We start from the raw sequence: 24,145 nt of genomic DNA on the forward strand, positions 1-24,145 counted from the left end.
AGGTGTGGAGCATCACGTACCACAGCTGGCTGACCTTCGTGTTGCTGCTCTGGGCCTGCCTCATCTGGACCGTGCGCAGCCGCCACCAGCTGGCCGTGCTCTGCTCGCCCTTCATCCTGCTCTACGGGCTGGCGCTCTGCGGCCTGCGCTACGTGTGGGCCATGGACCTGCGTCCCGAGCTGCCCACCACCCTGGGCCCCGTCAGCCTGCGGCAGCTGGGGCTGGAGCACACCCGCTACCCGTGCCTGGACCTTGGCGCCATGGTGAGAGTCCCCCCTGATGGGGCTGTCGGCTCCCTTGCCGGCTCCCCCGTGGACACGGCACCTCCGGGAGGGCAGGGCCTGTCCGCTGTCCCGTGGGGTCCCGTGCAGCCAGTGCAGAGCAGCGGCTGTGTGGATGAGTGAATGAGTGATGACCTTGTGTCCTCGGGGGCGCTGTCCCTGCGTCCCTGACATGGCCGCTGCTGGGTCCCACGCCGCGCCTGCGTCTCCGTGGAGCTCATGTCCCGGTGTGAGGCCGGCGTGTGCAGGGCGCCACTGTGTCTGGACGTCTGTGCCCCTGCCGGGCGGGTGGGGTCAGCCGGATTCCATCTCCCCAGGTGCTGGGGGTCGGTCTGGGCCCACAGGGAGGCGGGTGCCCGGCGCTGTCCCCGGCCCGCGTGTTCATGGGGGGTCCGGCCGCCCCCGGTGACCGCCCCCCCCGCCCCATCCCAGCTGCTGTACCTGCTGACTTTCTGGCTCCTGCTGCGCCGGTTCGTCAAGGAGAAGCTGCTGAAGCAGGCGACCGCCCCTGCCGCTCCGACGGAGGTCGCCGTGGGGGACGCAGGTGAGGGCTGGGGCCGCCGGGGGGGCGGCGGCGGCAGCCTCCTGCCTGCCCAAAGCCGTGACCCGCTGCCCCCCGGCTCGACCCGCAGAGCCCAGGCGGGCGCGGACGCTGCTGCAGAGCGTGGGGGAGCTGGTGAGCGGGCTGTACGCCAAGTACTGGATCTACGTGTGCGCGGGCATGTTCGTCGTGGTCAGCTTCGCCGGCCGCCTGGTCGTCTACAAGATCGTGTACATGCTGCTCTTCCTGCTCTGCCTCACCCTCTTCCAGGTGCGGCGCGTGGGCGGCGGGGCGGCGGGGCACGGCCCCCACGCCCCCGGGTCTCACGGTGCCCCCCCCCCCCCCAGGTCTACTACAGCCTGTGGAGGAAACTGCTGAAGCTCTTCTGGTGGCTCGTGGTGGCCTACACCATGCTGGTGCTCATCGCCGTCTACACCTTCCAGTTCCAGGACTTCCCCGCGTACTGGCGCAACCTGACGGGCCTCACGGACGAGCAGTGAGTAGGGGGCGGGAGGGGGCGGGAGGGGGCGGGCGCCGCGGCGGGCGGGTCTGACCGCCGTGCGTCCCGCGCCAGGCTGGGGGACCTGGGCCTGGAGCAGTTCAGCGTGTCGGAGCTCTTCTCCAGCATCCTGGTCCCCGGCTTCTTCCTGCTCGCCTGCATCCTGCAGCTGCACTACTTCCACCGGCCCTTCATGCGGCTCACGGACCTGGAGCGCGTGCCCCCGCCCGGCCACCGCCTCCCGCGCTGGGCCCACAGGTGCGCGGCCCCCCGGGGCGGACGGCGCTCCAGGCGCACGGCGGGGGCTGGGGGCCTGCAGGATGCCCCCCCTCGGCACAGAGGAAGGAAGGGAGGGGAAGGGAAGGAGACCGGTGGGTTCGCACGTGCGGCCAGCCGACTGGGGGGACGGAACATCAGGCGGGGCGTGGGCGGGGCTTTCTTCCCCCAGCACACACCACCCCCTGTCCCCAGGCCAGAATGGGAGGGGCCCGTGGGGATGAGCGTGGCATCTGGGGTAGGAAGTGATGCTTCGGGGCCCATCCTAGGCAGGACCCGGTCAGTGGGACCCCACTGCTGCTGCAGGAGGACGCTGGGGAGGAGGGGCTGATGACCCCGGCTGGCCCCTGCCCAGCCATGCAGGGCCCGGAAGGTGAGTCCCACGGGCAGGCCTGGGGTCCCTCTGCCCCGACCCTTGTGGGCTCCCCTTGCCCACAGCCTCACCCCTGGTCTGCAGCCAGCAAGTGGGGCCTGGTGGCCGAGCGGCTGCTGGACCTGGCCTCCGGCTTCTCGGACGTCCTCGCCCGCGTGCAGGTGCTGGTGCGCCGCCTGCTGGAGCTGCACGTCTTTAAGCTGGTGGCCCTGTACACTGTGTGGGTGGCCCTGAAGGAGGTAAGGACGGGCTGGACACCCCCCCCTTTGGAGCACCGCGTGGGGACCTCCCTGGGGGTGCTGCCGCGCCCGCCCCAGCCCGCCCGCCGTCTCCCAGGTGTCGGTGATGAACCTGCTGCTGGTCGCGCTCTGGGCCTTTGCCCTGCCCTACCCGCGCTTCCGGCCCATGGCGTCCTGCCTGTGCACCGTGTGGACCTGCGTCATCATCGTGTGCAAGATGCTCTACCAGCTGAAGGTCGTCAGCCCCCACGAGTACTCCAGCAACTGCTCCGAGGTGCGGCCCTGGCGCGCCCCCACCTCCCGGGCCTCCGGGCTCCACGGGGACGGCCCTCGAGCTCAAGCTGGTGGGGACTGAGGCGGGCAGGGGGCCTCTCCCTCTGTTCGCCCACCAGCCCCTTCCCCGGGCCGCCTTGTCCCCAGACGTGCTGTCCCCTTCCCTGTTAAAGTCGGTCACAGGCTGACGGCCCACCTATGTCCCTGGTGGGGGTCACCGTGGTCTGGCCTGGACCTGTCCAGAGTTGTGGCTGATGTTGGCTAGGGGCCGGGTAGGGTGGGCCGTCCCGGGGCCACTGTCTAGCTCCCGGAGTGTGGGGAGCAGGTGCTGATTCTCCCCTCCCCCAGCCCCTCCTCAACAGCACCAACCTGCAGAAGACGGAGATCAGGCAGTCCCTGCTGTACCGGGGGCCCGTCGACCCTGCCAACTGGTTTGGGGTGCGGAAGGGCTTCCCCAACCTAGGCTACGTCCAGGTGAGCAAGGGGCCACGGGGTCACGGGGCCGGGGGTGGGGGGAGCCGGGTGGAGCGTGACCCCGGCCCCCCACCCCAGAACCACCTGCAGGTCCTGTTGCTGTTGGTGTTTGAGGCCATCGTCTACCGGCGCCAGGAGCACCACCGCCGGCAGCACCAGCTGGGCCCGCTGCCTGCCCAGGCCGTCTGCGCCGACGGCACCCGCCAGCGGCTGGACCAGGACCTGCTTGGCTGTTTCAAGTACTTCGTCAACTTCTTCTTCTACAAATTTGGGCTAGAGGTGAGGCCCCGTGTCAACCCTCATCCCCTCCCTAGGCAGGGCCGGGGGCCCGGGGCACCCTCTGGGTGGACTTTGCTGGACATCGGCAATGTGTAGGCCCTCCAGGGCCACCTCGGGGTTGGGGGGGCCCAGGGGAAGGACCTCCCAGAGACCGGACTTGCCCTCGCAGAGTAAGGGGTGGGGGTCTGGGACCTTGGCCTGATGCTGCGTCAGGCGTCTCCGACGGGCTTGGAACTTCCTGAGCCGCGGTTCCTCCCCACCCCGCCCCGGCCGTGCATGGTGGAGGTGGCACCTGTACCAGGACGGTATGGGCTGCAGGCGGCTGCCCCCACTCCACCCCCCAGTCTGCCCAGAAGTGGGGAGCGGAAGGTCCTACAACCCCAGCAGCTCGCTGTGCACCCCCGTCCCCCGCCACCCCCAGATCTGCTTCCTGATGGCCGTGACCGTGATTGGGCAGCGCATGAACTTCATGGTGATTCTGCACGGCTGCTGGCTGGTGGCCCTCCTCACCCGCCGGCACCGTGCCGCCATCGCCCGCCTCTGGCCCAACTACTGCCTCTTCCTGGCGCTGTTCCTGCTGTACCAGTACCTGCTGTGTCTGGGCATCCCCCCGGCCCTGTGCATCGGTGAGCGGGCGGCCAGCACAGGGGGGGCCGGTGTGCCGGGCGGCGGCTATGTTATCCCCGGGAGGGTGGGAGGGCTGGCCCCCTTCACGTCCCTTGGTGTCCGGGTGTTTGTTTTTTCCCGGCATGCTATCGGGAACGATTTGGAGCAATCAGGGAAGTTGGAGGTGGCACGTGACGGGCAGCTGTGCCCTCGTCAGGGGCCACGCAAGAGTCTGTGAGCCCCGCACCCTGAGGGTGGGCGCCTGGGTCGGGGCTGGCGCAGCCGTCCATCCTGCTCGGCCCCCGGACCTGGCCTCGTCCTCTGGGGGGCCGTGGTGGTGCTCTGCACCTGGCCGTGCTCTGCTCTCATCCCCTCTGCTCTGGGTGGTTTCTGGCCCGTGGGTTTGCCGGCTGCCCCCGCTGGGGCCGGCACAGCGCATGGGGTATAGCGTCCCTGGCACGGCTTGCACCAAGGAGTGCCATCGTCCGTTGGGTGCTCCTGGGTCCCCAGCCCCCCCAGTGCAGGGGCCACTGCTCCCTGGGCCGTCCGCATGCGCTGTGTCCACGTCCGCTGACTTCTGGGCAGGCCGTGGGCGTTCTCGCTGTCCCAGTGCACTTGTCAGCCGGCTGGTCCTTGGAAAGGTGCGCGGCTTTCTCCTCGCTTCCGCCGCCGCCACACTCCATCCGCGGCTCTGGAAGGCCCATCGCAGCTCCCCGTGGGCCCGGCGGGTCAGACGGGGGTGTTCGCACCCCACATCCCTGCCCCACACGGCAGCCGCTGACGGGATGGTGACCACTGCGGCTTTGTCCGGAATGTCGTAGAACTGACGCCACAGCACATCACCTTGCATCAGGCTCGTCGGCCAAACGCATTCAAGACTCTGTGTCTTTGGGTCTGTCCTTCGCTCCTGTCCCGTGTGCTGTTTTAGAACCGGGCACGCAGGATTGGTACAGCAGGACCTTCCCGAGTGCCCTTCGCCAGGCGCGCTGTCCCGGGCGGCGTGTTCTCCCCTCCGTGCTGGCCCAGCCCCGCAGTGTGCCTGTTAGGGCCTTGGAGCCTTCGAGGAGCCGGGACTGTGACTTGGTGGGGTGTCTGTCAGACCAGGCGATGACACCCTTCAGGCAGGCATGCCACAGCCGAGAACCGTCTGGCTCTACAGGGCCGGCGTGTGTCCTCTTGGGGGCCGTTCCCTGTCCCTCGGGGGCAGTGCTGACTGCGGGTTCCCCCGAGGCCCTGCGCACGTCCTGTTCCTCCCGGACCCCCGGGCTGACTGCAGCCTCCACCGGAGAGCCGCCTGGGGGGTCACTCGCTGGGTTTAATACTGGCGACTTTCTGCTTCTGCAGTTCCGAGTCCTTCATGTCCTTGGCATGTTCTCCAGCCCCTCTGACGTGTCCCCTGTCCCTGCTGGCGTGTCCTCTGTCCCCGATGGGTCCACTTGCTCTTGCCTGTGGGGACACTGGGTGCTGCTGCTTTGTCGTTGGTCCCGGGAGCCCCGGGCGTTGTGGCGAGCCCGCTGCCTTCCGAGCACACCCTCTCTGCACCTGCAGGTGGCCCTGCCCTGCCCGTGCCCTCTGTCCAGCCGGGAGCCCTCGCTGCCCCGTGGAGCGCCCCTTCCTGTCCCCTCAGGCTGAAGCGGAGAAACGAGATCCGGGCCCCCGGGGTGCTCGATGCTTGGAGTGCTTTTTTCAGGGAAAACACTGTTTCCCGGTGGCTTGGGTGGGCTCCTCTCTTCCCCGTTCCTAGGGGTCTGTCACACCCGGGTTGTCCGGGTGGACCCATCCCGCGTCCCCAGCATCCAGGGCACTTTCTGGAGCTCATAACCTGGTCACGTTCATTCTCCGGGTTCTGACAAGCACACGGCGGTTCCCTAAGGCCTCCCCAACACCCCAAGCCTGGGGTCGTGAGGGCCCTTCCCAGCCTGGGCAACCACGGATGTCTGTCCCCGATGTCACGGAGCTAGGATCGTGCCCCAGGGCGCCCCAGTGCTGGCTTGTTGCGCTCGGCGAACGCGGCCGGGGTGCATCTGGGCGGCCGTGGGAGCTGGTGTCTCATGCCGTTTCCCGCGCCGAACCCTGTCTGTGCTGGACGAACGGAGCCGTGTCCTCTCTGGGACCTGGCAGGCGCAGGTTGTCGCCGGCGTGGGCTCTCCACGGGGACCTTGTCGGGAGCGTCCGGCCACAGGCTCCCGTGTGGGTGTAGTCCTTGCTTCTTGGGGCCGCATCCGTAGAGTGTGGTCACTGACGTTCCTGCCGGGGCGGACGTGGGACCTGGTTTCTCTGCGTTCTCGCCGGCGGTTGTGGTGACCCTGTGTTTTGTCTCGGCTGCTCTGGGAGGCGTGTACCAAAGCCACCTCTGGGACCCTCCGTGCCCCCTCCACCGCCCAGCAGGCCTGCCTGGGACTCCCCGGCTGGCTCCCTGGAGGTTCCTTCCCTGGGGCCCGGGCCAGCGGATGCCTGAGGAAGGCGGGAGTCCCTGCTACGTGCTGCGAGCGGGAGAGGGGGTGTTCGGAGATTGTGGGGCACGACAGTGGGGGCGGGAGTGAGGCCCGCGGGCCTGCGGCGGGGTCCTCACGCGCTCCCTGTGCCCGCAGACTACCCGTGGCGCTGGAGCCAGGCCGTCCCCATGAACTCGGCGCTCATCAAGTGGCTGTTCCTGCCTGACTTCCTCCGAGCCCCCGACTCCACCGGCCTCATCAGTGAGTGTCCGCACCTCAGGCCCACGGGCCGCCTGCCGGCCCCACAGGAGGGCACGGAGGTTCTGCACGGGTGGGCCTCGAGCTGAGCCCCACCTTCGCCAGCCGGCCAGCCCACGACGGTGCCCGTCCTCCAGGGACGTCTCCTAAGACAGGCCCACCTCCCCCATGTATGCCCGGCCACACAGACCTGCGCCGTGGGGGTGGGGGTGGGGTGGGCGCGGGCGCCGATGCCTCCGCGGCGTGGGGACAGGTACCGCCGACGGGCACGTCCCCCGCTGTCCGTGCTCACGCGTGGACGTCGCGCTCCTCCGACGAATCCCCGCAGACACAGACGGGGGCTTCCGTCCGGCCGTGCGCTGTGCCCCACGCGGCCAGCAGTCTCCCGTGTGCCCGCAGGCGACTTCCTGCTGCTGCTCTGCGCCTCCCAGCAGTGGCAGGTGTTCTGCGCCGAGCGCACGGAGGAGTGGCAGCTCATGGCCGGCGTCAACACCGACCGCCTGGAGCTGCCGCCCGGCGAGTCCAGCGGCGTCCCCAACTTCCTCTACTGCAGGTGTGTCCCTGCCCCGCCCGCCGGCAGCACCCACGCGGGGCCGGGGCTCACGGGGGCGCCGAGGGGCACGTCCCCCAAGCGTCCCGGGTCCGAGGCGGCCGGGCAGGGGGCGGGGTGGCCCGGCCGCCGCGGTGACGGCCCGTCCGGCAGGTCCTACCTCGACATGCTGAAGGTGGCCGTCTTCCGCTACCTCTTCTGGCTGGCGCTGGTGGTGGTGTTCGTCACCGGGGCCACGCGCGTCAGCGTCTTCGGGCTGGGCTACCTGCTCGCCTGCTTCTACCTGCTGCTCTTCGGCACCGGCCTGCTGCAGGGGTCCGCGCGCACCCGCCTCGTGCTGTGGGACTGCCTCATTCTGTACAACGTCACCGTCATCATCTCCAAGAACATGCTCTCGGTGAGCCTGGTGCCCGCCCCGCCCGCCCCGCTTGCCCGCCCGCCCGCCCGCCGCCTGGGCTGACCTCCCTCCCGCCCCAGCTCCTGTCCTGCGTCTTCGTGGAGCAGATGCAGAGCGGCTTCTGCTGGGTCGTCCAGCTCTTCAGCCTCGTGTGCACCGTCAAAGGCTACTACGACCGTGAGTGGGCCGGGGGCGTGCTGTGGGCCGGGCTCGGGGGCGCGCCCCGCGGCCGGGGCCCCCCGCCCTGAGCCCGGCCCGTCCCGCAGCCAAGGAGATGCTGAGCAGGGACCGGGACTGCCTGCTGCCCGTGGAGGAGGCCGGCGTGCTCTGGGACAGCGTGTGCTTCCTGGTCCTGCTGCTGCAGCGCCGCGTCTTCCTCAGCCGCTACTTCCTGCACGTCCGCGCCGAGCTCCAGGCCACCGCCCTGCAGGCCTCCAGGTCAGCCCGGGCCCCGGGTCCCCCCCGGGCCCCGCGTCCCTGCCCCGTCACCACACGGTACTCGGGGCGCTGCCCGACCCCGGCCCCCCGCTCAGGCGCTGGCTGCGGGGGGCGCGGCCACAGGACGGCCCCCCTGCTCTCGTGCTGGTCCCCCCCATCCCAGCACACAGCAGGGGGCTGTCGAGCCGGGGCCGAGCCCAGGGGTGCGGGAGCCGTGCAGCCGGAGCTCGGTGTCCCCGGGGTGACGCCGTCTCCCCACAGGGGCTTTGCGCTGTACAATGCCGCCAACCTCAAAAGCATCGACCTCCACCGGAAGGCCGAGGAGAAGTCCCTGGCCCAGCTGAAAAGGCAGTAGGTGCCCTGGGGGGGGGGGGGGCCCTAGGCTGTCCTCGTCCCCTTGGTGCTCAGAGCCGCCTCCGCCCCCCAGGATGGAGCGCATCCGCGCCAAGCAAGAGAAGCACCGGCAGGGCCGGGCCGGCCGCAGCCAGCTCCGGGACCCCCCGGACCCCGCCCAGGGGCCAGGTGAGTACGCGGGCTGGAGGGGCCCCCGTGTCCCGGCGCGTCTGTGCCACGTGCTGTCCGTAGGCCTTCCCGCCCGTCTGTCCCGTGCCGTGTGGTCACTGTGTCCCTGCGGGCCACGTGGCCAGCCTGCCACTGTGTGTCTGCCTTTGCGGGCTGCCCTCCACGCCCCACAGCACCGCGAGGCTCCTCCGTGCGCACAGAGGCGGTGGGCGTCGGCGCTGCCCTCGCCCTCCCCGTGCCTCTCCCTGCCGGCTCACGTCCGCCCCGCCCCTCCACAGGGCCTGGCAGTCCAGGGGGCTCCTCCCCACGGAGTCAGTGGTGGCGGCCCTGGCTGGACCACGCCACAGGTACCACCTTAGCCTGGCCTGCTGGGCCCGGGCCCTGCTTTCTCAGCTGCTGCCTGCCTTCTGGACGAGGGGACTTGCTCTGTGGCCGCCTCTGGCTGTGCCCCCGGGCCTTCTGCTCAGGCCTCAGCCCAGCCTTGCAGTAGGGAGGGCCGGGCTGCAGTCCACGGGGGCCCCGCAGCAGGCTCTGTGCTCGCGTCCCCTCGTTCCAACGCCCAGACCCGGAAGAGCTGGTCCCCAGCCCCGCCCTCGTGTTCCTCTTGTCCTGTCTGGCGATGTGTCACTGCTCTGGCTTGTCTCCTAGTCGGCTGACCCCGGCCCACACGGGCTGTCCCTTGGCGGGGGGAGGGACACGCGGGCCTCTGCCCATGGGTCTCGGGATGCCGAGGGCACTCACACGCCTGTCACTGGGCCTGCCCTGAAATGAAGCTGAGAGGCGGGTGGGGGTGGGGGTGTGGAGCCCAGTGCCCTGGGGTTGGGGGGACGGTCCTCAGCCCCGCCCTGCCTGCAGTCATCCACTCTGGGGACTACTTCCTGTTTGAGTCGGACAGCGAGGAGGAGGAGGAGACCCTGCCTGAGGAGCCCAGGCCATCGGCACAGAGCGCCTTCCAGGTGCGGTGGGAGGGCCCCTGCCTTCCCCTGTCCATGGGCCCCTGGGGCTGCACAGCCCGGCGTGGGGAGGACACCCGCTCCCTGGCCGGTTTGCCCAGAACCGTTCAGACCCCCAGAGCCCGCCAGTCAGATGGGCGAGCAGGCTGTGGGAGGCGCAGGTCACGGGCAGCTGTGTGCGCCTCCGTCCCCGGCCTCCTGAGCTCGCCACTCCGACCATCCGGGCCTCGGTGGCCACCGGTGGCCTTGCCCCAGGGAAGGGTTACGCACGTCCGCCGGAAGGACGGGCCCGGACCTTCTTGCCTGTCTCTGGGCCCTTCGTTCTCAGGGAGTGGTAGCCGTCTGCGCGGGCAGGCGGTGTGGCCCGCCTTCCCGCCACAGCCCCTCGGGGCCGTTCCTGCCCCGGAGCAGGGAGCCGGCTGGCGGGCCCCAGGGGCGGCCGGACGCCAGCCTCCTCCTCAGGAGCTCGCAGGTGGGCCGAGCGGCGTCCGCCGTCCCGGGTGGCGGGGCGCTGAGCCGAGGGCCTGGTCCACAGATGGCGTATCAGGCGTGGGTGACCAACGCGCAGACGGTGCTGAGACACCAGCGGGAGGAGCAGGCGAGGCAGGACGGGACGGGACGGCCGCTAACAGGTGCGTGCGGCCGTGTGCGTGGCGGGGGGCGGGCCGCGCCGGGGCCGGGGGGGCTGGGGGGGGCTGGGGGGCTGACCAGCACACCTGTGCGCAGGAGACGGCCCGGGCCAGGAGGCAGAGCCAGCGGCCGGCCCAGAAGAGGCCACGGCAGCTGGTACGTGTGCCCGGGGGGCTGGGGGACTGGGGGGCTGGGGGGCTGGTGCCGGCAGCCTCTGCAGCGTCCTGCCCCACAGGCCGCGGCCACGTGATGCAGCGCGTGCTGAGCACCGTGCAGTTTCTGTGGGTGCTGGCGCGGGCGCTGGTGGACGGCCTGACCGACTGGCTGCTGACCTTCACGCGGCACCACCGCGCCATGAGCGACGTGCTGCGCGCCGAGCGGTACCTGTACACGCGGGAGCTGCTTGGGGTGAGAGCGTGTGCCCCCACCCACCCCCGGGGCCCCGCCCCCCACAGCTGCTGCTCTGAGCAGCCCCCTCGCCCCCCACAGGGCAGACAGGTGCACCGCAGCTTGGCGGACCAGCTGTACCTCAGTGAGGCCGAGGCCACACCTCCAGGCTCCTTGGGGGCCCGAGACGCACCAAGTACGGCATCAAGGTCGGTGCGGGCTGGCGGGGCACGGGGGGCAGCCGGGACCCACCCCACCTGGCCGGAGCCGGTGTGCTCGGGGTTGCGCAGACCGGGAGGTGCGTGGCCTACTGGCCCCTTGTGCGCTGGGGACCACGAGTCCCCTCAGGCCCTAGGGGCAGAGCAGAGGGCAGGCGGCTTCGGCGACCTGCCCTACCTCCCGCAGCGGGCTGGGGGCTGAGGAGCCGCTGAGCACAGCGACGGGGGACACGGGCAGCCCGCTGAGCACGGGGTACCACACGCACAGCAGCAGCAGCGAGGAGGTGGCCACGGAGCCCGGGGCTTCCCTGCGTGGCTCCCGGGAGCTGCCTGTGGGCGCCGTGGCCCGGACGCGCACAGCCAGCGAGCTGCTGCACAGGTCAGGCGGTGGCGGGTGTGCGAGGTGGGGTGCTGGGCCCTCGGAGCCGGGTCTGGGGCTGAAAGGGGGCTGGGCCCGGCTCCCCGCAGGCAGCTGCGCATCGAGGAGCTGGAGGAGGCCGCGCAGTTTGAGGCCGGGCAGGGTCGGGCCCTGCGGCTGCTGCGGGCCGTGTACCAGTGCGTGGCGGCCCACTCGGAGCTGCTGTGCTACTTCGTCATCATCCTCAACCACATGGTCACCGCCTCGGCCACGTCCCTGGTGCTGCCCGTGCTCGTCTTCCTGTGGGCCATGCTGTCCATCCCGAGGCCCAGCAAGCGCTTCTGGATGGTGGCCATCGTCTTCACCGAGGTGGGCCGCGGCCCTGGCGGGAGGGGGCGGGGCCCGGCCCCCCACGCTGAGCCCCCTGCCCCACAGGTGTCCGTGGTCACCAAGTACCTGTTCCAGTTTGGCTTCTTCCCCTGGAACACGCACGCCGTGCTGCGGCGCTACGAGAACAAGCCGTACTTCCCGCCGCGCATCCTGGGCTTGGAGAAGACGGAGAGCTACGTCAAGTACGACCTGCTGCAGCTCATGGCTCTGTTCTTCCACCGCTCGCAGCTGCTGGTGAGCCCCCGTGCCCGGGCCGGCGGGCAGGCGGGCCCCTCCCGGCACACGGCCCGCCCACCGGCAGTCCGTGGAGGGTCCCAGCGTGGGCTGGGTCGTCTGCACCAGCCGCCTCACCTCCGTCCTTCCCTCCCTCTCTCTGCAGTGCTATGGCCTGTGGGACCACGAAGAGGACCAGCTCGCCAAGGAGCACGACCGGGGCGGTGGGAAGAAGGGGGCTGAGGAGGAGCGGGCACCCCTGGGATCCCCGGCTGAGGCGGGCACGGGGCCCCGGGGGGAGTCGGTGGTAGCCCGGGCCCTCACCCAGGACCACATCCAGGCGGAAGTAGGGGACGGGCCCGCAGAGCCTCCCGTGGAGCTCAAGCCCCAAGACACAAAGCGCATCAGCCTGCGATTCAGGAAGAAAAGGAGGGAGAGCGCGGAGCCTGCGGAACCCCCAGTCGCTGGTAGGACGGTGCCGCCGGGGACCCGCCGGTCTGTGCGACAGGGGAGGCCAGCCCTGGGCGGGAGGGGGTCTCGGGCTGCACCCAGCCCCATGCGGGCTCTGGTCAGCAGTGCCCCCCCCCCCAGAAGGAGTGATGGCCTCTGGGAGCGAGAAGAAGTGGAGTCGCCCCCGGGAGAGAGTGACGGCCCTGGGGCTGCGGCTGCGGAGCTCCTGCCTGGCCATGTGCGTGGGTGTGGGCCGCTCCCGGGCGGGGGCTGGGGGGGCCCCTGGGACCGGCACCGAAACCCCTCTCGCCCGGCTCACCCGCAGGGCCCAGAGCGTGTACCAGCCTCTGCGGTGCTTCTTCCACGATATCCTGCACACCAAGTACCGTGCGGCCACCGATGTCTACGCGCTCATGTTTCTGGCCGACGTGGTCGACTTCATCATCATCATCTTCGGCTTCTGGGCCTTTGGGGTGAGTGCAGAGCCTGGCGGCCGCCCCACTGCCCACCCCCAGCTGCCCCCTGACCTCTGCTCTCCCCGCACAGAAACACTCGGCGGCCACGGACATCACGTCCTCGCTGTCGGACGACCAGGTGCCCGAGGCCTTCCTGGTCATGCTGCTCATCCAGTTCAGCACCATGGTCGTCGACCGCGCCCTCTACCTCCGCAAGACCGTGCTGGGCAAGCTGGCCTTCCAGGTCGTGCTGGTGCTGGCCATCCACCTGTGGATGTTCTTCGTTCTGCCTGCGGTCACCGAGAGGTGGGCGTTGGGCCCGGGGGCGCGGGGCTCTGGTCTTGGGCAGGGTGCCCTGAGCCGGCGTTCCTGTCCCCCCAGGATGTTCAGCCAGAACGCGGTGGCCCAGCTGTGGTACTTCGTCAAGTGCATCTACTTCGCCCTTTCCGCCTATCAGATCCGCTGCGGCTACCCCACCCGCATCCTGGGCAACTTCCTCACCAAGAAGTACAACCACCTGAACCTCTTCCTCTTCCAGGGGTGAGTGCGGGCGGGCCCGGGTGCCGGGAGGCCAGGCTGCCGCGCACGAGCCTTCCTGACGGCCGCCCCGCCTCGCGCAGGTTCCGCCTTGTGCCGTTCCTGGTGGAGCTGCGGGCCGTGATGGACTGGGTGTGGACGGACACCACGCTGTCCCTGTCCAGCTGGATGTGCGTGGAGGACATCTACGCCAACATCTTCATCATTAAGTGCAGCCGCGAGACCGAGAAGGTGCCCGGGCACAGGCAGGGGGCGGTGCCGGCCCCTCCCCAGGGGCTCGGGGGATGGTCACATAGGCGAGGCCCTGTCGGGGGCAGGCAGCCAGCAGAGTGGGCCTGACCGCCTCTCAGGCACGAGGGCCAGCCGCTGGGGCGCCGAACGTCCGCTGAGTGCTGTTGGGTGCGGGCGGCTGCAGGGGAGGTAATGGAAACAGGGCCCCCGGGGCACGTGGCGAGTTCAGACCCGTAGCGTGGCCAGAGCCGGTCACGGTCAGCAGGCAGGCCTAGGACATGCGCGCGCTCAAGACCCCGTTCCCACCGGCTCCGCAGACTCGTCTGTTACGGACGGTTGGGTGGCCACGCTGTGTGGCCCGCATCTCGCTCCTTGGTTCTGCAGCGTCAAGGCTGGTCCTTGTGGCCGGTGTCAGAATTGGGGGTTTTCTCACTGAGGAGCTTTTCTTCCCGCGACGGTGCTGCCCTGCGTTTCTCCAGCTGTTACACGTAGCCCGGGACAGCGGGTCGGCTCCTCCTTTCTGTTCGCTGCAGCAGGCGCTGCCCTGGACGGGAGCTTCTGTCGCCCTCGGGTGCGCACCCCGCAGCGGGCTGCGTCAGGGGGCATCTCTGGGTGTCACCGGGCGGGGATGTCCCGACTGTCCCCGGCAGCCGCCCCCTCCCCATCCCTGCCAGCACCCCTGACTCAGCGGGGGGTGGGGGGCTGACTGGGGTTTCTGGAGCTTGCGGGCCGTCTGCTTTGCCCCTTTTGTCCTTGGGCTGTTTGTCCTCTCGTTGAGTTCTACGAATTCTTTCTGTGCTCTGGACGGTCGACCCTTACCACAGGATTTCCAGCTTCTTTGTTCTCTGTGTTGTCTCCGCTTTAAGATTTTTTTTTTTTACAGGTTTGAGAGAGACATAGAGCCAGGAGCAGGGGGAGGGGCAGAGGGACTCTCACGCAGACTCCCTGCGGAGCGCAGAGCCTGAGACAGGGCTTGACCTCGCTACGTGAGCCCCACGGAGCCACCCCATCTCGCTTCCTTGATAGCATCCTATCGTCTCCTTTCTTCTAAGCTACGGTTTCCTTGTTGCATCTGAGCGTTTCCCATCAGACCCAGACTGAGGTCTTGGGGGTCCCGCTGCTCCGGCATGTGGCGGCCATTTGTCCCAGCAGCATCGCTGGAGACGGTCCTCCTCCCGGCGGAATTATCTGGGTGCCACTGAGCGGCGGGTCTGTTTCTGGGTCCTTGGTTCTGGGCCTCTGGTCTCTTGCTCTTGGACCTGCTCCGTCCCAGGTGCTGTAGCTTTGCAGCCAAGTGGGACACTGTGAGGTCTGGCTGCGTGGGCCTCTGGGTGAGGCTCTGGAGCCGCGGGTGGGGGTCCAGGACAGCGCCTGCCTTCAGCCGGGGGCGGGTGGGCAGAGCTGAGGCTCTGAGCCGTGCCCCACCCCGCAGAAGTACCCGCAGCCCAAGGGGCAGAAGAAGAAGAAAGTCGTCAAGTACGGCATGGGCGGCCTCATCATCCTCTTCCTCGTGGCCATCATCTGGTTCCCGCTGCTCTTCATGTCCCTGGTGCGCTCTGTGGTCGGCGTCGTCAACCAGCCCGTCGACGTCACCGTCACCCTCAAGCTGGGCGGCTATGAGGTGAGGCAGCCGTCCGTGCCGGCCGGAGCACAGGAGAGGGCCTTCCACGTGGGCGGCTGGCCAGGGGCGCGGAGAGGCTCCCTGCCCTGTCACAGCCCCCCCCCCACTCCCCCCGCAGCCGCTGTTCACCATGAGCGCCCAGCAGCCCTCCATCGTGCCCTTCACGCAGCAGGCCTACGAGGAGCTGTCCAGACAGTTTGACCCGAACCCGGTGAGTGGGCCCCACCCGGCAGCAGCGGGGGGCCGGGCCGGGCCGGAGGTGTCCAGGGGCCCCTGACTCAGAGGCTGTCCGGGGCCCAGCTGGCCATGCAGTTCATCAGCCAGTACAGCCCCGAGGACATCGTCACGGCGCAGATCGAGGGCAGCTCCGGGGCCCTGTGGCGCATCAGCCCGCCGAGCCGCGCGCAGATGAAGCGGGAGCTGTACAACGGCACGGCCGACATCACCCTGCGCTTCACCTGGAACTTCCAGAGGTGCGTGCCGGGCTGGGGCAGGGCTGCTGTGGGGCAGGGCCGCCGCCGGGGCTCACGCTGTGCCCGGGCGCCTAGGGACCTGGCCAAGGGCGGCACCGTGGAGTACACCAACGAGAAGCACACCCTCGACCTGGCCCCAAACAGCAGCGAGCGGCGGCAGCTGGCCAGCCTGCTGGAGGGCACCTCGGACCAGTCTGTGTGAGTTGGGGGCCCGGGGCAGGAGGCAGCGGGAGGGAGAGGCCGGGCCTGACCGCCTCCCTTTCCCTTGCAGGGTCATCCACAACCTCTTCCCCAAGTACATCCGGGCCCCCAACGGGCCTGAAGCCAACCCTGTGAAGCAGCTCCAGCCCAGTGAGTGTGCGTGTGTGACCGGGGTGGGTGGTGCGGGGGGGCGTGGACCTGGCCCTGACCGACCCCACCGCTGCCCCAGACGAGGAGGCCGACTACCTGAGTGTGCGCATCCAGCTGCGGAGGGAGCGTGGGGGCGCGGGGGCCGCCGGCTTCCTGGAGTGGTGGGTCATCGAGCTGGAGGACTGCCGGGCCCGGTGCAACCTGCTGCCCATGGTCATCTTCAACGACAAAGTCAGCCCGCCCAGCCTCGGCTTCCTGGCCGGCTACGGGTGCGTGCGCGGCCCCTCAGAGCCGGGTGGGTGGGCGGGCCCAGCTCCGGCAGCAGCCCCGCCTCACCCCGCCCCTGCCCCACAGGATCATGGGGCTCTACGTGTCCATCGTGCTGGTCATCGGCAAGTTTGTGCGCGGCTTCTTCAGCGAGATCTCGCACTCCATCATGTTCGAGGAGCTGCCGTGCGTGGACCGCATCCTGAAGCTGTGCCAGGACATCTTCCTGGTGCGCGAGACGCGGGAGCTGGAGCTGGAGGAGGAGCTGTACGCCAAGCTCATCTTCCTGTACCGCTCGCCCGAGACCATGATCAAGTGGACCCGCGAGAAGGAGTAGGAGCCGGGCTCCTCCACCCTCGCGCGACGGAGCCGCCCGGCCCGCTGCTGGGCGCAGACCCCCGGCCCCGGCCGCCACGCCCTGATGCTGCTGCCGGAAGGCAGCTGGGGGCCCGGCCTGGCGCGGGGCCCACACCGCCGGCACCCTGGGCCAGGGGCTCCAGCCTGCCCTTCCCCACGCGTACTGTAGGGTTTTCTAATTAAAGATGTTTTTATTTATACAATCACATGCTGCCCGTGCCTCCTTGCCCTCCTGCTCCGGGGGGCCCCCGGGCTCCACTCCCGCTGGCGGGTGCCTCATCGTCACTGTCCTCCACCAGATACTCCTGGATCTCCGCCGAGGGCCTGTGGGAAACCATATACTGGGAAGCTGCCCTGCGGGGGCTGGCGCCCAAAAGGTCCCCTCCGGCGCTCCCCAGCGGTGGGGCTGGGCCGTACCTCTGGCTTCGGAGCTGGGCCTCGGCCAAGATGTAAGGGGGTAGGGGGTCCAAACTGGGCTGCAACAGAAAACAGCCGTGGGCGAGGGGCTGTGTGGCTCCGAGCCCCTGGGGGGCCTTCCCCGTCACGACCGGAGGCTGGAAATGACTCACCACGTCCTTCATGTTCACGCGGCAGGCGTAGCACAGCTGCTCGATGACATGGGCTCGGGAGCCCTCCCTGTGGGAGCAGAGCGGTGCTTGAGTACCTGCTGGGGCCCCAGGATGACACGCCTGCCCTGGCCAGTGGCATGGGGCCAACCACGGGGCAGCATCGGGTCAGGAAGGGACTCACCTCCTGCAGGGCCTGGTCCCCCGCCAACAGTGTGGGGCCCCGCCCGGCCCCACAGCACAGCAGGGCCCTGTGGGTGCCCCAGCCTCAGCCTGCGGGGTGGGGGGCGGCATCTGCGAGAAATCCTGGGTCTGAGCCCCGAAAGCTGTGGCACTATCTGCAGGCAGAGATAGGCTGCAGGGCCTCTGGGGGCGGCACCCCCGACTCCCACGCCCCAGCGCCCCTCCCCCTCCGCACGCACCAGCACTGTCAACGTCCAGCGAGCACACACAAAGCAGGCAGCGGGGGCCAGCGGCACGGCCGTCCCTCGGGGCCTTGACCAGCTTCTCACTGGTCCTGAGGGGGTGGGGGACAGGGCCCAAAGGCAGCCTGAGGCCAGGCTCTCTTCCCGCCCAAGCGGTAGGGGGTGGGCGCAGCACTCACCCCCTCCACCCCACCGTGGGCGCGGGCGCACACTCACCTGTACACGGTGCTGACCGTGGAGGGGAACCGGGCCTGCAGCCGGAGCAGGAAACCCTCCATCAGCCGGTGGATGCTGGCCTTTTCGGAGGCCTGGGGACAATCAGATGGAGGCTCCAGGAGTGGCGCTCCCAGGCCGGGCCCAGAGGCCGCCTAGCGTGGGGGCCACAGCTTCACACCATCAGCCCCTGGAGCGCTGAGTCGGGGCTGGAGTGGGCCAGAGCTCCCGCGTCGGAGGTTCCCCGTCCCTGAACACAGCTGCTGCTGCACCCTCCCTGCCAGTCCCCTTCGGCTGAGGCTCCCAGCCTGCCGGCCTTGGCAGGGGCGTGACTGTGCTCCCAGCAGCTCTGGCCGCCGAGGGGGTGCCAGCCCCTCTGACCCCACGCCGGAGCTGGCCACCTGCTGCAAGCCCACGGCTCACCTTGGTGTCGATGGCCGGCGTGAAGACGGAGGGAACAGCAAACAGGCGGTTGTAGAAGGCGACCTCCTTCAGCGTGTGCTCGCGCATGGGCCGCACCACCACCACGTCGCCATGCCGCTCGTCCGAGAAGCCCTGCAGTGGGGGCACCTTCGTCACCGCGCCCAGCAGATGGGCTCACAGTCCTGCCTCTCCCGCACTGAGGGAGGCCCTGCCACGGACTCCTGACACGACTTCCGTGTGACAGGGCCCGAGGGTCCCTGAAGGCCTGTAGCCACGTACCGTGTCCCAGGCGAGAAAGGCCCCTCTCCCCAGTGCCAGGCTGGTCATGAGCCTGACAGCCAAGCGCGTACAGCTGTCTCCTGTCATCACCTTGGAGTAGCCGTGGGTCCGGGCCACGTGCAGGATCAGGTGGGTCCTGGAGAGCAGAGTTTAGGGTCTCAGCGGGCCAGCCGAGGCAGGGCCAAGCCCCCAGGGTGGGGCGGTAGACTCACCGCAGGGTCTGCAGAAGCTCCTCTTTGGCCGTCAATGTCTTCACAGAGTCAAAGAGTTGGGACAGAGCCTCAGTCTGGGCCACCGGCGGTGGCCCAGCCGGGTCCTGGGGGTCCTGGGTGCAGGGCTGGCTCAGCTGCTCCTCCCCCTGGGCTGAGCTGGGACTGTCCCTGACCCCCTCAGCCGCCAGCGTATATTGCTGCTGCAGAAAACTGTCCACAGCCACCTTGTAGGTCCCCACGGTCCCCACCGGGTCCCGGGCAGAGCAGCGCAGCACAGATGGTGGCAGAGCAAACACCTGCCAAGACAGGGAGAGAGCGTAAGGCCCAGGGCCCCCTACTACATGCCGGGAGCGAACAGGCCAAGGAGGAGGCCTGCGGCTGACCCCACCAAGTAGGCATGGGCCCCTCGTGCACCCGGCGGCCTGGCCTCAGAGACAGGCCCACCCACCTCTTCCAAGGTGACAATGTGCCACGGGAAGCCGAGGGTCTGTAGGATCTGCCTCACGTCGGTCAGGGTTTTTGCTCTGTCCTCCCGGCTCTGGCCACAAGCTGCTCCCTCTGAAAAACGCAGGCAAGGAGTCATGACGGCAGAGGCGCCCAAGGTGGGACAAGGCCAAAGTCCTATAAGCAAGTCCACGAAGCTCTTCAGCGGAAGCCGCCAGAGCGGGCCTGCTCTCAGGAAGGGCAGTGCTATCAGTGAGAAGTGGGTTTTCTCCTGCAGCACAGGGGAGGGGTGGGGGAGACGTGACGGACCACAGGGGCCCCAGACCCATCTGGGGGCCTATCTCAGGGAGCGAGGTGCAGGCAGGTGAGCGCCTGGCCCCTGACCCACGGCAGCTAGACCGACAGCCTGCCTGACCCCCACAAAGCTCTGCGAGAACAATGGTCCTTCTGTTGCCCCATGTGTTGTCTCCAAGAAGCGGCCCCACCCGGGCCTCATTAAGGTCACAGCATCAGCTGCGTCAGTGGCCTCATCCTGAGCGGCCAGGGCAGCGACGGCTGCACGTACCATCCACATACACGACCCCTGGCACAAAACGCAGTCTTTTGGCAGAATCTCGACTCAGGCCCTGGAGAGAAAAGGGACAGGACTCAGCCCAAGTCAGAAGCCAGAGGACACTCTCCCGGCACAAGCCACTCTCCGTCTGGACTGAGGCCCTCAGCGGGGGATGGGGGGGATGCTCCCCACCCAGAACAGACTGCCCGTCCAGACCAGGCACGGAGCAGGCCCCGTGGGCAGGCCCCACAGCCCGACAGGGCCAAGGTGGCCGCCTGGGCATCTTCACCGCCCCAGTGACACCCGCTCCTCAGTCTGTCCCCCCACCGACCAGTGAGGTGCGGCCTGCCTGAGCACCTCTGGCCGCTAACAGTGCAAGAGAACAACAGACTCATCAGGGCCCCCGGTCCCGGGAAACGGACTCTGGCCAAGGGAATGGGTACTCACACCAGCCCAGGCTTCCAGGGCCACGAAGTGAGGTCAGGACAGCAACACACCAGAGCCCCCAGGACAGACCGCCCTCCAATCTGTGCCCTCGCTCGGAATGCAGAGGGTCTGCGCATGTCCTGGCCCCAGGTCAAGGCCTCCCCGGCAGCCGGGGCCCTCAGGAGAAGCCTAGCGTCCTCCGACACGCTGAGGGACAGTGTGAGTGGGCTGCCGACTGCCGGGAGCCAGCTCCCCAGCAAGCAGCCTCCCCCATACACCTCCCTTCCCCACTTAACTTCACGTCCCCTGGCAGCCCCACTGCTCATGTGGGTCTCCCCCTTAAACTTCTCAAGGAAGCTGCCTGACCCCAGCCAGGCCAGACCCCTCTTGGGTTCCCCAAGGCACCTGCTGGTATTGCACAGTTTTGTGCTAGACCCAGGACCAGGGGGAGGCCTATGAACTCGGGAACACCTCAAGTAGCCCTCCATTGTGCCACCAACACGTTCCCAGTGACTAGGATTCTATGCAGTCAGCCAACGGTGCTGGTCTCGGGCACAGCCGGGTGCTCCAGACTCCGCCTCCGGTTTGTACACGGCCACATACACATCCGACAACCCTCCGGGCCACCGCAGTGGGGAGTGAGCTGCTCTCGCTAGCTGCAGGCGAGAGCCCCTCTCAGTGCTGGGCCCCCAAGCCTGCAACTTAGTGGGACAGCAGCCAGGGCCCTGGAAGACACTGGGGAGACGAACCTCGAGGACCTGCCAGACCATGGAGCTGGATGAAGGCCCCCCCGACCATGCCAGGAGTACCTACGGGAGAAGAAACGTCACTGGAGAACACCGCATAACCCCATGAGCGAGCACACCCTCCCCACCACCGCCGCCCGCACACACACCGGGATGGGGGAGAGGGCGAGAGCCGGGGTCTGAGGGGTTTGGCTTCCCAGCTGGGGACCATGCAGAGGAGTCACCCCCAACACAGTACCTTCTCACCCGGAAAGATCAACCGATTCTTCCCAAGCACGGCTCTAAACTTGTGGATGTAGAAGGCCCTAAAACAGTCCCTGCAACAGACAACCGGCAGCTGTAGCTGCGCTGCCCCGATGGGGACGCGGCCAGAGATGCTGCGGGTTCCATCTTCCTTCTCTTACCAACTTCCATCTTTAAAAGCAGCATCTTGACAGAGGCTCTGGCCAGAAACTGGCAAAGGAAGCCAGGGTTGAGGCATTTTTGCCAGCCGTGTCTGCCCCAGGACCAGCCCCGTGCTGTACAGGGAGTCCCCCTGCCTGGTCCCCAACAACCCTTACTAGCATGACCTGATGTCTGAGGGGCTCAGAGCCCAGGTGCCACCTGCACGTCCAAACACTCAGGAAGGCCCACCAGGCAGAATGGACAGACACAGGAAAGTGCAAGGCAAGGCCAGCCTGACCCTTCCCTAAGCACCATGAGGAGCCCTTCCAAAACTCCCACAGGGAGAAGTACTCTCCCTCGGGGTGAAGGGGGAAGCACTGAGCAGGCAGCAGGGGGACACCCCGTGCCCCAGAGCGCCAGCCTGGCTGACCGAGCTGATACCATGTCCACCAGAAATGCCTGGGAAGTTCATGCAAGGAAGTCCTGGCTTCTTCCCCAGACCCACAAAATGAGAACTTCCAGAATGAGCCCCGAGAATCTGCTTTCCTGAAAACCCTTTCACCTGATTCTCAGGCTCGGCTACGGGTTAAAATCACTCAGGCCAAATACAGCAGATGGAATGCACCAGAGTAAGGCCCAGACATCTGCAATTCAAAGCTTCCCGGCAACCCCAGCAGGGAGGTCAGGGTCAAGGACAGCACCCTGAACCATGGGAGAAATGCGGCTCCCTGAGAGCTGTCCCACACTGGCAGCTGAACCCCTAAATCAATCTTTGAAAGGAAAAAAAAAGACACAGCAATTCCCCTGCTCCCCATGAAGAAGCACCACTATGAGGAGTCAACCAAGCACCCCATATTCCTTTGTGGTCAGTAACTCAATGCGGTGTTTAATAAAATGCCACGCTCCAGGTGACCAGCCTCAGGAAGGGAGCCCCAAGAACTCACTCACAATCAGGGAGTGGGAAGGCCCCTAAAACACGGAAGCTTGCACGGGGCACAAGAGAGTCTGTGGCTGCCCCAGGCATGGGGAGCTCTGAGCCCAGGAGGAGCTGCTGCAGCCTCAGCCTCTTCTCCAGGACACTCATCACTGCCGATGCTCTAAGAGATGAAAGCCACAGCTGCTCCACTTACGACGTTCACTCTAGCGGCACACACCACGCTACTGGGCTCCCAAAAGATGGCTGGGGAGGAGAAAGCTTGGGGGAAAAAACCTCAGTCCCTTCAGTTTCTCTTTGGGAACACTCAGGGTGGTACCAAGACTCATGGAGACTAATTATAAAACATGAGCTGGGGGGCACCCGGATGGCTCAGTCGGTTCAGCGTCTGACTTTTGGTTTCAGCTCAGGTCATGATCTTGGGGTCGTGGGACAGAGTCCCGCACTGGGCTCTGCACTCAGCGCAGAACCTGTTCGAGAGTCTTTCCCCCCTCCGCCTCTGCTCCTCTCCTGCTCGCTCTATTAAATAAATAAAATCTTTTTTAAAAAGGGGGGGACCCCTGGGTGGCTCAGTCGGTGAAGCGTCTGCCTTTGGCTCAGGTCACGATCCTGGGGTCCTAGGATTGAGCCCTGCATCAGGCTCCCTGCTCAGTGGGGAGCCTGCTTCTCCCTCTCCCAGTCCTTCTGCTTTTGTGCTCTCTCGCTCTCTCAAATAAATAAATAAAATCTTAAAAAAAAAAAAAACAACAACAAGGGGTGCCTGGGTGGCTCAGCTGGTTAATCAGTTGGTTAAGCAACTGCTTTCTGCTTGGGTCATGATCCTGGAGTCCTGGGATGGAGTCCCACATGGGGCGGGGGGGGGGTCTCTGCTCGGCAGGGGGTCTGTTTCTCCCTCTGACCCTCCCCCTTCTCATGCGCTTTCTCTCTCTCTCTCTCTCTAATAAACAAAATCTTAAAACAACAACAAACCGTCCCCAGAGCACCTGCCCAAGATCTCAGAATGCTCTAATCTGCTCCCAGACGGGTTCCAGCTGCCCCGAAATGCTCATGCTGCCTATGCCTCACCTCACCCTCACTCTGGCACTTTCCCCTAAGTGCCATCAGATACCCTCCTGCCACCGGATCCACAGTGGGACCATGGGAGAATTAAGGGGCACCCACGCAGAAAACCAGGACCCCACACATGCACCAGAGTCACTGGGAGCGATGTTAGAAGTAAATGCTTCCAAAAGCAGGAGATAAAACCACAGACACGAGGCACACCCGGCCGCTGGGCGAGACGGCCTGTGCCTCCTGCGCACGTCCAGGCCTCACCTGCAGAAGGCGTCTCCCGCTCGGATCACCACCACCGGCGGGCCTTCCTTGCACTTCACACACTTCAGCTCACGGCTGTGGAGACAGGGAGGACAGAACACGGACTGCAGACCTCCCTCTGGGGACCCTGGGGAGGGGGCACCGCCGCTGTCGCCGCAGCTTGTGCACAGCCCGGAACCACCGGTATGAGGAAAGACACGGGCCGCGGGGCGATCTGAGTCGGCTCAAGCCAGCTCCGAAGCACAGAACGGCCACCTCTCAGGCCCTCAACGGACGCCAGGCCGGACGGACAACTCGCTCCGCGCATCGGCCGGAGCAAGCCACGGGGAGGCCGACTCCTCCTCGACGGAGGGCACAGCCTGCCAGAATGACAAGCGGCGGCGCGCAGAGGCGGCCCCTCCCTGGGGTGCTCGCCCCGGCCGGACAGGCACCCCCCCGGGGCTGCGGAGCAGGCTGCAGCCCCCCACCGGGACCCCGGGGCTTCTGGGCCCCGGGCTCGGCGGCCTCCCGGCTTCCGCAGCGCGGCGCCGGGCCCTCGGGACAGGGCTGTGCCGCGGGTCCGGAGCGCCGGGGCGTAGAGGGGCGGCTCTTACCCAGGCCGCGGTGGCGGCGGCCCCTCGGGCGCTGCGTCCCCGTAGTCCTCGCCAACCTGGCACATGCCTGCTCGGAGTCGCACGGGAGCAGTCGGCGGCGGCTGCGGCGGCGGCGGCGGCGGCGGCGAGACGCGCCTTAATAACGTCAGCGGGACGCAGTCGCTCCCGGCAGGTTGGGGGCGGAGCGCGCGCTGATGACGTCAGCGCCGCGGCACCGCGGCCGAGACGAGCGGGGCGGGGCGCTCCTTAATGACGTCAGCGCGGCGCCGTCGCGGTCCTGACGCGCGGACCTGGCCCGGCC

The 24,145-nt window shown here is 67.8% G+C and overlaps 2 protein-coding genes across 5 annotated transcripts in view; one reads left to right on the forward strand and one right to left on the reverse strand.

The window, feature by feature from the left end:
• The window catches only part of PIEZO1 (piezo type mechanosensitive ion channel component 1 (Er blood group)), a 52,208-nt gene extending 35,673 nt beyond the window's left edge, over positions 1–16,535 (forward strand). The window contains exons 12-51 of one of the 3 annotated variants that reach the window (XM_080827834.1): positions 3–263; positions 714–825; positions 914–1,092; positions 1,170–1,318; positions 1,397–1,579; positions 1,867–1,970; positions 2,055–2,209; positions 2,307–2,483; positions 2,831–2,956; positions 3,035–3,235; positions 3,657–3,861; positions 6,433–6,537; positions 6,934–7,087; positions 7,238–7,481; positions 7,562–7,658; positions 7,748–7,919; positions 8,181–8,270; positions 8,347–8,441; positions 8,720–8,788; positions 9,297–9,397; positions 9,930–10,026; positions 10,121–10,180; positions 10,260–10,432; positions 10,514–10,620; positions 10,817–11,008; positions 11,098–11,356; positions 11,423–11,611; positions 11,757–12,057; positions 12,182–12,278; positions 12,366–12,513; positions 12,587–12,801; positions 12,877–13,035; positions 13,116–13,263; positions 14,696–14,884; positions 15,003–15,095; positions 15,185–15,357; positions 15,433–15,555; positions 15,629–15,708; positions 15,788–15,977; positions 16,063–16,535. In XM_080827834.1, the coding sequence (XP_080683960.1) occupies positions 3–263; positions 714–825; positions 914–1,092; positions 1,170–1,318; positions 1,397–1,579; positions 1,867–1,970; positions 2,055–2,209; positions 2,307–2,483; positions 2,831–2,956; positions 3,035–3,235; positions 3,657–3,861; positions 6,433–6,537; positions 6,934–7,087; positions 7,238–7,481; positions 7,562–7,658; positions 7,748–7,919; positions 8,181–8,270; positions 8,347–8,441; positions 8,720–8,788; positions 9,297–9,397; positions 9,930–10,026; positions 10,121–10,180; positions 10,260–10,432; positions 10,514–10,620; positions 10,817–11,008; positions 11,098–11,356; positions 11,423–11,611; positions 11,757–12,057; positions 12,182–12,278; positions 12,366–12,513; positions 12,587–12,801; positions 12,877–13,035; positions 13,116–13,263; positions 14,696–14,884; positions 15,003–15,095; positions 15,185–15,357; positions 15,433–15,555; positions 15,629–15,708; positions 15,788–15,977; positions 16,063–16,312 (6,222 nt within the window). In that variant the 3' untranslated portion in view covers positions 16,313–16,535. Of the gene's footprint in view, positions 1–2; positions 264–713; positions 826–913; positions 1,093–1,169; positions 1,319–1,396; positions 1,580–1,866; positions 2,210–2,306; positions 2,484–2,830; positions 2,957–3,034; positions 3,236–3,656; positions 3,862–6,432; positions 6,538–6,933; positions 7,088–7,237; positions 7,482–7,561; positions 7,659–7,747; positions 7,920–8,180; positions 8,271–8,346; positions 8,442–8,719; positions 8,789–9,296; positions 9,398–9,929; positions 10,027–10,120; positions 10,181–10,259; positions 10,433–10,513; positions 10,621–10,816; positions 11,009–11,097; positions 11,357–11,422; positions 11,612–11,756; positions 12,058–12,181; positions 12,279–12,365; positions 12,514–12,586; positions 12,802–12,876; positions 13,036–13,115; positions 13,264–14,695; positions 14,885–15,002; positions 15,096–15,184; positions 15,556–15,628; positions 15,709–15,787; positions 15,978–16,062 lie in introns of all 3 variants that reach the window. The other 2 variants (XM_080827835.1, XM_080827836.1) reach the window with 2 other exon arrangements.
• Positions 16,508–23,999, reverse strand: CTU2 (cytosolic thiouridylase subunit 2). Of its 2 annotated transcripts, XM_080827833.1 has the most exons (16): positions 23,845–23,999; positions 23,252–23,326; positions 20,858–20,936; positions 20,623–20,682; positions 19,460–19,520; positions 18,899–19,008; positions 18,675–18,746; positions 18,451–18,488; positions 18,239–18,374; positions 17,960–18,091; positions 17,540–17,631; positions 17,321–17,415; positions 17,083–17,236; positions 16,902–16,968; positions 16,750–16,808; positions 16,508–16,656 (listed from the first exon to the last, which is right to left on the reverse strand). In XM_080827833.1, exons 1-16 carry the CDS (start codon positions 23,907–23,909, stop codon positions 16,536–16,538), a joined length of 1,416 nt encoding a protein of 471 aa, XP_080683959.1. In that variant the 5' UTR covers positions 23,910–23,999; the 3' UTR covers positions 16,508–16,535. The 2 variants fall into 2 exon arrangements, with proteins under 2 accessions (XP_080683959.1, XP_080683958.1); XM_080827832.1 differs by having other exon boundaries at positions 18,451–18,746.
• Positions 24,000–24,145: the final 146 nt, after the last annotated feature.

This window comes from Martes martes, assembly GCF_963455335.1.
Source record: "Martes martes genome assembly, chromosome: 17".
In the NCBI taxonomy this organism is placed as follows: Eukaryota; Metazoa; Chordata; class Mammalia; order Carnivora; family Mustelidae; genus Martes; species Martes martes.

Coding starts and splice junctions, on each gene's coding strand:
- CTU2 (XM_080827832.1), bottom strand. CDS start 23,909: ATGTGCCAGGTTGGCGAGGACTACGGGGACGCAGCGCCCGAGGGGCCG. Junction 23,327..23,844: donor CCGCCGCCACCGCGGCCTGG/GTAAGAGCCGCC, acceptor CTGTCTCCACAG/CCGTGAGCTGAAGTGTGTGA. Junction 17,632..17,959: donor CGCCGGCCATCGACACCAAG/GTGAGCCGTGGG, acceptor GATTGTCCCCAG/GCCTCCGAAAAGGCCAGCAT.